Source organism: Amborella trichopoda, chromosome 12, assembly GCF_054954075.1.
Source record: "Amborella trichopoda isolate Santa Cruz 75 chromosome 12, AtrichopodaSantaCruz75HAP2 v2.0, whole genome shotgun sequence".
In the NCBI taxonomy this organism is placed as follows: domain Eukaryota; kingdom Viridiplantae; phylum Streptophyta; class Magnoliopsida; order Amborellales; family Amborellaceae; genus Amborella; species Amborella trichopoda.
Window position 1 is genome coordinate 49,123,072 of NC_142347.1, and position 9,238 is coordinate 49,132,309.

General features: G+C 34.1%; 1 protein-coding gene across 6 annotated transcripts; it reads right to left on the reverse strand.

Annotated features, from left to right (window-relative positions):
* Positions 1-3,460: 3,460 nt before the first annotated feature.
* On the reverse strand, positions 3,461-8,372 carry PAP28 (purple acid phosphatase 28). 6 transcript variants are annotated; one of them, XM_011625589.3, is made up of 4 exons: positions 8,107-8,372; positions 7,218-7,365; positions 5,166-5,413; positions 3,461-4,195 (listed from the first exon to the last, which is right to left on the reverse strand). In XM_011625589.3, exons 1-4 carry the CDS (start codon positions 8,305-8,307, stop codon positions 3,743-3,745), a joined length of 1,050 nt encoding a protein of 349 aa, XP_011623891.1. In that variant the 5' UTR covers positions 8,308-8,372; the 3' UTR covers positions 3,461-3,742. The 6 variants fall into 6 exon arrangements, with proteins under 6 accessions (XP_011623891.1, XP_088709257.1, XP_020523549.1 ...); XM_088853131.1 differs by having other exon boundaries at positions 3,461-4,245; XM_020667890.2 differs by having other exon boundaries at positions 5,166-5,521.
* Positions 8,373-9,238: the final 866 nt, after the last annotated feature.

The window sequence follows — 9,238 nt, forward strand, 5'->3', positions numbered from 1 at the left end:
ATATGTAAAATTCTAGTACCCCATAAGAATTTAAATAATAAATAAATTTAAAGCCACATCAACCTAAATATATGTCATCGGGTTAACTCTTGTGATAAATAGTTATCTTGTTTCAAATATATTGGATTATCCCTATATATTTATCTAAGGGTAAACCATAAAAATTAATGGCGGTTGTATCCACGAGGGAAGTCGCTTATAATAACTATAGTTTTTATATAAATTACACAGCAATTTAGTACCCAAATTGGGGAAATTTTTTTATGGTCTTTTAAGGTTCGGATTATGAATATAAATAATGGGGGCAAACAAAATAAAGGTGAGGTTTGTATAAGGTGTCAACCTTATATTATTGAAATAAGGTATACCTCAAAACTATACCGAAAATGCAGTTTCGGTGCCGCAAAACCTTGCAATCATATAAAAGTTTATTGTTACCCTCAATTATGAAATTTTAAGTTCAAAAAATGGTTTATATAAGGTGTCACTGAATCTTACATTATATTATAAAAAAAGTTTATATAAGGTGTCACTGTATGAGTAAGGTGCATTGAAAAAACCCACTAAAGAAAAGGCTGTCCTGAATGTTGAAAACCCCTCAAATCGATCATCTCGACTTCAATATTCATAAACATGAAAAAAAAAGGGATTTTTAGTCCTAAAAATAGTTCATCTTCTAACAAATTATATAGAAACCTTTTCTTTTTATAATACACATGATATGGATATATAATAAATGTGAATGTGAATTATCAATCAAGAAAAAAAATATTGATATGAATTTTTATTTCCTCTCAATGATTTTTTTCCCCCAAACTTTTTACATCTAATCTATGAAAGATTTTCGATTCGTAAATCAATCTCCCCTCGCATTCTTAATATTTTTCAGCAAATAATATATGATATATTATTATGGTTGTTGTGGATAAATTTTATGATTAAGAATTTTCTTGTGATACAGGCGGGAAATGCTCTTATTTTATCAAGGCATAAATTAGTTCAAAATAATTAAATGCAGAAAAATATAATTAAAATAATAAATAGGGCGTAGTAATATCATATTTCAGCTGCTAAAAGTTACAAGTTTTAGAACAAAAATCGTGATTGTAAAGAATTCAAAAATATGCTCCTACCATCCCACATTAATATGTATATACTGGCATTAATTAATAAGAAAATATCTTCATATTTTCTATTTTTAGGTTTTATTTCTAAATAAACTCAATGTTTCAAAAAATATCTTCTGACCAGGTGACCACTTTAAACGTATTTTTTGACCTAAATAAATGTGAGAAATACATGCTATTTTTAAACCCAATCTTTTCTCTCTCTTCACTTATATACTCCAAACTTCTCTCTTTCTCTCTCTTCATGCATCTCCCACTTTCACTCTCCTCCTATGTTTTTCCGAACACTTCTCTCTCTCCTCCCAGTAACCTCTCACTTCCATGACACCCTTCTCTAAAAGTTCGAGAGGATAGCTATCATTATCTTAATTTTTATGAATAACATATATTAGATGTTATAAATAGGACACTTTATAGCAATGGCTTACAAATCTATTTTTTATTTTGGCACATATTAGTTAAAACTAAAAATTTAAAATGAAAAATTCATAATTTTAAACTAAGGTTCAAGATTAATAAACTAGATTGGAGATCATGCAATGCGTGGGAAATTAGCATAGTTGGTGTTGGATGTCATATGCAAAATATCTTATTTGGAAAAATAGGAAATATGCTTATATGGATGGACGATGTTTAGCATCTAACAAAGATATTTCGAAGGATCACCATTGAATTTGATACAGATCTCTAGACTAGAAAAGTTATCACATGGGTGTGGGATTTAACTTTTCTAGAGATAATGCCAAATTTAACAGTGATTCTTTGGGCTACATACATGAGTGTGGGAAGGTCTCACCAGGACATTTCCCTTTTGATAATACCAATATAAAAAAAAGAGTAATGATCATATGAAACTCTTCCACACCCATGTGTGTAGGACTCGAAATGATCACCATCAAATTTGACACAGACATCTAAAAAAAAAAAAAGAGTAATGATCATATGAAACCCTTCCACACTTATGTGTGTAGGACCCAAAATAATCACTATTAAATTTAATACATATCTCTAAACAAATTATCACATTGATGTGAAACTTGGCTTACACACATAGATGTGGGAGGATCTCGTAAGATCATTAAAAGAATGTCTAAGAAGCGTTCAGACATCTAAAATACCAGACACAAGTGTCATATTCCTAACACGTCGGGGAACGTAAAGACCCATTCACACACGTGTCCATGTTACATAAATGTGGTGTGATTCACTTAGATGCTTCTTGTTCAGTATTAACATCAACAAATGATCTAGTTGATCTACATGGCAACTTTAAGGCATCGTTACATACATTTATTATCGCTAATAATTTACAAAAAAGCATCTAACCATGGGATGTGGATATTTCCAAGTTTTATTATATATACTATAATTTCCACAATTTGAAATGGAATAGAATAAAGACCATTTATCTTTGACACAAGAAGGTCACAATTCCTACAAACATTTGATGTGAAATCTGATAGCTTGGGTATGCCACAAAGTTCAAGAAGTTTTTTTTTGAAGTTTGAGCTCGATCAATGCTATAAATGCATCTATCTAATTTCACACTCAATGGTCAAGATTAACTGTGACAACCTTGCACCAAAAATAAAATGTCTAATTGTATAATTTTCCATTTCAAATGCATATTCTCGGCCTTGATGAATTTCCCCAAAAAGTAATCAAAAGTAATCTTTATTTTAGCTAACTAAAAACATGTGGATCTCTTAAATTTTTAATAATTAGACATTAAACCCTAATTATTTAGACATTAAACCCTCTCCTTCATGTTTTCGCTATCTAAATTACCGTTTTAACTGTGTTCTTTATCTTAACATCACCTTTAACCCATATCCCAAAAAAAATACCCACAGATCCATAATCGATTGATACCTCTCTCTCCATCTCTACCTACCCAACCTAATTCAAAATGGAGAGAGAGAGAGATTGAAGAATAGGGTCAAGAGAGTATGCGTAGAGGATGGGAAAGAGAAGGGGTCAGGGGAGGTTTGAGATGAGAGAAAGAGGGACAAGAGGAGGGCAGAGGGGTGGGGTTTAAGGTTTCATAGAAGAGAGAGAGGCTTTTTGTTGGGCAGTTTGAGATAGAGAGAGGAGGAAGGGGTGTAGAGAGAGGGGTTTCAATACGCCATGGTTTTGGAGATGTTCTTTTGGACACAGGTTAAAGGTGTGAGGGACTAAAATAAGGCAGGGGGTTTTCAAATTCAAATAAATGGAACCAGCATTCATACAACTGCCTAAAGTCCTAAAATTTCAATTGAAAAATATTTTTCTTAGTGTAATGGTAAGAACTTTGAGTCGCAATAAAATTTACAGGGGAGTGAAACCAATCAGGATTTTTCAAAAGTTTCCTACTCTTCCATGTTTCAAACACTCCAATTCCTAAGTTCAGGACTGTTCTTGATAATCCACACACACTACAGATGAGTTCATAAATTAATGGCTCTGACCTACCAAGACTCGAGTTCCATCTCAAATCTCCATTCCAATAAATCACAATCCAAACAGTCCATTCACGATGACTCAATTCAGTTCTTGGCCAACCAGATGTAAAATCTCAGCAGTTCATCTGAGCAAACCTCTTCACCACCTCAAGAAGCTTTGACAAAGGCTTAATATCAGGTGGACAAGGGATTAGTCCACAACACCAGCTCATCAATCTTGCTCAAGCTCCCATCATCCAATCTTTTCCATGTCTTGATTCTATGGACCCCTTTCCAGTTTCTCTCACCTCTCTCTAGCTCAGCCAGTATAACCCTAACTCTCCTATGCCACCCTGCTTTCCCATAACCATGGTACCCGAAACCTCCTCCATAGCAAAACCAGATCCCATTGAGCTCTCCACAAAAATCATTAGTGTGATCATGGCCTAAGAAGACTGCCTTTACATCTCCCATGTTGATGAGTGTATTTAGAACACCTGAGTTATAGGTAGGACATGCAACTCCCTCTTGAAACTGACCAACAAATTTGGTGAACCATAGTTGTCGAACTTCGGGAATTGGAATGTGAAAGAAAGCGAGAGAAGGCGGTCGGTGAGTATCAGGTGCTGGACCTGCCCTTTGCTTGTCCTGTCAGTACCAAAATCCCATGGTGCTCTCAGTTCTCTAACAATATAGACCTGCAAAGTTTGTGAGAGCTAAATGCAAGAAGAGATAATCACTGAAAATGTCCTACCAAAAAAAAAAAAAACGAAGAAAGAAAGAAGAAGAGATGGCATTGAGTAGCAAGTACCATTCAGAAAGTGTGCTGTGATGGTTTGCGTAGCAGCAATGGTCTCTCTCTCTCTCTCTCACAGGAGTAAGGCAAAACTAGTTTTGCCATCGGATAAGCCCGTAAAAAACTCAAAAAGAGAATCTCCGGTTACAATAGTTAGTATTAAAGATGAGAATACTGGTTATAGAGAATGGGCCGAACCAGCCAAAACTCAAACCAAGATCAAATGAAATATGATTCTAAGATGAATGTTGACACGAACTATAAACTTTACAGGGGAATAACAATATAATTCTAGCCAACTGCAAAATACATTATAGTCTTTTTTTACCCTCTTAATACATGGTTTCTGATCGAAATTCAAAATTTTGACATGCCATTTATTTGTCTTCACTTTTACAAGTCCAAAACAAAATCCAAAATTTCACAAAATTGTAGATTAAAGCTTCAAAAGCATGGCATCAAAATGAATTAACTAATTATCAAAGAAGCAGAAGTACTGCTCCTTACTTGGGGTATGTGGAAGTGTTTATTAAACAGAGAGATGTTGCCATTATACCTTCTAATTATCAAAGAAGCAGAAGTGATGCTCCTTACTTGGGGTATGTGGAAGTGTTTATTAAACAGAGAGATGTTGCCATTATACCTTCTAATTATCAAAGAAGCAGAAGTACTGCTCCTTACTTGGGGTATGTGGAAGTGTTTATTAAACAGAGAGATGTTGCCATTATACCCTCTAAGAATTGGACAAGTTAAGATTGGAGAACCAGTATAAGCTATATACAAAACCCATATATATATAGTAGTTGAGTCCTCATATCATACCTTTATCATTTCAGAAATTTGCCGAAGCCAAATTTGCTGAGTTTCTCTGATCCATCCATACCCACGAATTCCCGGAACAGTGGACCGATCTCCACTATCAAGAAAATAAAGATTGAGAATACTCATATTGGCTAGTTCTGAACCAATAGCACCACTCACTTCAATATTATAATTGCCAAACCCATCTATCTCTCTAACCTTCTTCTCCCCATCAGAGTAGCCATATGTAACTGGATTAACTTGTGAAACTGAATAATCCATTGCAGATAAATAAGTCATCAACTCTTCCCGAGTCATGGTTGATTCTTGGTCATGGTTTCCCAAAATAGCAGCCCAAGGTATCTTAGATTCAATGGCTGGATGAAAGGCTTTAATAAGAGACTCAGCAGCATCAGATGTGCTTGGTCCAAATATGTTATCTCCTATTTAAGGGGCAAAACAAATGAAACCAAAGGACACAAACCTTGACAACCAGCATCTAAGACCTTGGTTTTCCGAAACCAAATAATTTGATGCTTTCAATAAGGTGAAGAGAATTGTCCAAACTAGTACAAGTGACTTCAGAGCACTCATACTTTCCACACCTTTTAATGTTTTTAAGTATTATTATATAATGAATACACTTGAGAATCTCTATATCTATCTGAAATTGTATACTATAAGACCATTACCCTTGGTATTAGCTGGCAGTCTGGAGTGAAATTAGGCAGCTTGGGGTGTTTAACAAAATTTGAGACTTTTTTTTTTTTTAACGTTGGTTTTGGCCAATAGCACACACCAAACAGACCGATTTCACATCCAACAAGTAAGAGTAATTGCGACCTTCTTATGCCAAAGATAAATGGTCATGTTTATACTTTTCTAATTTGTATTTATGCTACCTTCCAATTGTCTTAAATGGTATTGTTTATACTTTTCTAATTTGTATTTGTGCTACCTTCCAATTGTCTTATTCTGTGGATTGCACCTTGCAAAGAGAAATCAAGGACCTCAGTAATTTGTTTGCTCCTTAGATTTCATCATATACAAAAGGGTCAAATGCCTAATCCCCTACTCCAGACTAAAAATTGGAAGTTTGGAATGAGTAAGAAACAAAAAAATCATCTTTTTTATAACAAAAATGATGAAAAATCTCATAGTTAGTGCAACAATTTTTCCTTCCATGAAAGTTTTTTTCAATTGATTGATAAAAAAACAATGCCTAAATATAAATATGGGCTTTGAATATGAAAAGGAGACAACTCTATGAGCCAATCGGTAAAGGCTGGATGGCTAGGATCGAAGCAGGAACACAATATGGCAGACTCATTCTATGATAAATTTTTATCATACAACCCCTCCTCTTCTTTCTTTCCTTTTTTTTTTTTTTTTTTTTTTTTTTTTTTTTTTGCAGCTAGATGAAGCCTTCATGTCAGCAAAATTTGGGGTCCACAGGAACCCTATTTTTCTCAAAATCCTAATATTATTAGCCTGCAAGTTTGGGCCGTTTGTCTCTTTTCCCCTCAGTCATGGCTGTTCCGGCCTATAAAGTGCGATAGGCTGATCGGCTCATGTAACCATTTTCCAGAAATAAATATAATTTTAGATAAGAGTACAGGGCATAAATTCATCAAAAATATAGTGAAAATCAAAGTCTATTACGTTTGAATTGCATAAAGAAGGGACTAGATACTGCAGGACCGTTTACCTTTGGTACAAGTCATAATCACTCTTAGCCATCCACTCTTAGCCATCTGATGTGAAATCACGCGGTTAGCCATCTGATGTGAAATCACGCGGTTAGGGGTGTGCTTCACAAATTTTGTGAAATACCATTTTTGAACAATGAATTAGGTATATAGCACAGTCCCCCATCTAATGGATTTCACATCTAACGGTTAACAGTAATTGTGACCCCCTCGTAACATAGATATACAAGTCTTATCGTCATATCCATGTTTATTCTATTTTTTGCAAATATAGATATTTTTTATATTTTTTCCTCTCCAAGTTTCTTAAATTTCTCCAATTATTATTATTTTTTTATTTTGAAAAGAAATTTTAGGCCATTACCTGTAAAAGCAATAAAGTCTGGTCTCTCTTCTCTCACTATTCTTCTAAAGAAATCCGAAGTGTTAAGATCGGTACAGTAATGAAACTCAAAGGGCAAAACGTCTCTGCATCTGCTCATTACCCCATTTGCAAAATGCATATCAGCAACCTGCGCATTCATCAAAACGCTATCCAGTGAATATTTCAGTGAAATTTCACTGAAATTTTAAGGATAAAAAAATTCTCACTGAAATTTTTGAAGATCTAAGTAAGAACAATAACAATTGCTAAAATTGTTAGCAACTTCTTTCCATGGTTTGAAGTTTTCAACAACTCAAGCAGAGGAAATCAATTCTGCTAAAAAAATTCAAAGGTCAAAAGCAAGATGAAAATTTAAAATCTCAACAAAAAATAATTGAAATCTACTGAAATTTTCAATAACTGAATCAAAGAAAATGAAATCTACTGAAAGTTCAAAGATCAGAGCAAGAAAACCGTAATGTCCTCATCTTTTCAAAGCTCAAACAGAGATACGAATCCAAGGAAGCAAAATCCACTGAAAGTGTCAAAACATCAAAGCAAAAAAACCAAAATCCACAGAAACTTCGGAGCTCAAAAAAAAAAAAGGGAAATCTATTGAAAGTTTCAACAACTGATGCAGACAAGAAAAAAATCTGATGAATTTTTCATAGCTTAAAGCAGATAATCTACAACCTCCAAAGCAGCATAATGAAACAATGCCACAACTTTCATACCTCAAAGAGAGAAACGAATCCAAGGAAAACGAAATGCTACGAATCTCTCAAACCGCAAAGCATAAAAACAAAAACCCGTGGAAACTTTCATCAATTGAAGCCCAAAAAAATACGAAATCAACTGAAATTCTCAGAGGAAGAAGGTGATAATAAACCTGCAGAATCTTGAAGGTGCCTTGCGAGTTGAAACGAAGGGGAAGAGTGGCCGATCTTTTGATCTTGACGGCGTGATTCCCTATAAAAAGACGCCCAAAAATCGTATGAATAACGAGTAAAGTTGCATAGATGAAGAGAAGGTAAATGAGAAGGTGGAGTATAGGTCTCGGATCGCATTTTCTGAGCTTATTTCTACACATTTGATTGTTTGATTTTTAGAGAGAGAGAGAGTTTGATGGTTCGAAAATCAGACAGAATATGGGTTAAAATGAAGAATCCATTCCCCCGAGAAACTAGGAATCTACGTTAACGAAAGCGCGAAAGATTTCGTGGTCCCGCGTGAGCAAATACACTAGGGTTGGCAATGGACTCGGACCCTATGTGGAACCCGAGAGGTAGACCCGATCCTGATATGCGTAGGGGTCTTGGATCCGAATACTATTCGACTCCAGGTTTATTTTCCGGTTCCAAATAAGCGAAATATATTTAAATATAATTTAATATATCTTTGCATTAAGTGAATTTTCATTTTTTATGTATACTCAATCTTTGCAAAATCGAACCGGAATAGTTAATCGGACATGAGTCTGGGCATGGCCTAACCAATAAATCGGCTGATTCAACCGCTATAATCGGGCAAGTCCTAGGCGGTAAAAAAAATGTTAAAAAACATACAAAAAAATCTATTAAAATAAGAAAAAATATAAAAAATGATTAAAACAAAACACTTTCAAATCAAGTTGAAAATTAATGAAAAAAAATGGATTTTAACCCATGTTATATTTTCCATGGGCTACTTTTAAAATTTTCTAAAAAAGATGAAAAAATATAAAAGTGAGTATTAATGACCAAAACAATTTTTAATCTTTAACATAATGTAAAGAATATTTAAAAATGCATTACAAATCAAATTCCTTATTTTTGAGAATTTATATACATTTTTTTTAAAAAAAAATTCCGGTTGATCCCCTAACTGCCCAAAACCGGAACCAGCCAGTTCCAATCTTATCGGGTGGTTTGCAGTTAGATTGGGCAATTCTATGAACAATGGTTTAATTGCAGCAATTTATTTTTTTGATATATTAATCATACAAGTATATTGTATTCTTAAGAAAATAATAATCTCTTGGC

What these genes read in the sequence shown, in the direction of transcription:
- PAP28 (XM_006845722.4), bottom strand. Translation starts at nt 8,307, where the DNA reads ATGTGTAGAAATAAGCTCAGAAAATGCGATCCGAGACCTATACTCCAC. An exon ending in AGACTTTATTGCTTTTACAG is followed by an intron (nt 5,588 to 7,217) that starts GTAATGGCCTAA and finishes CCCCTTAAATAG; the next exon opens with GAGATAACATATTTGGACCA. An exon ending in AAATTTCTGAAATGATAAAG is followed by an intron (nt 4,196 to 5,165) that starts GTATGATATGAG and finishes TGGTACTGACAG; the next exon opens with GACAAGCAAAGGGCAGGTCC.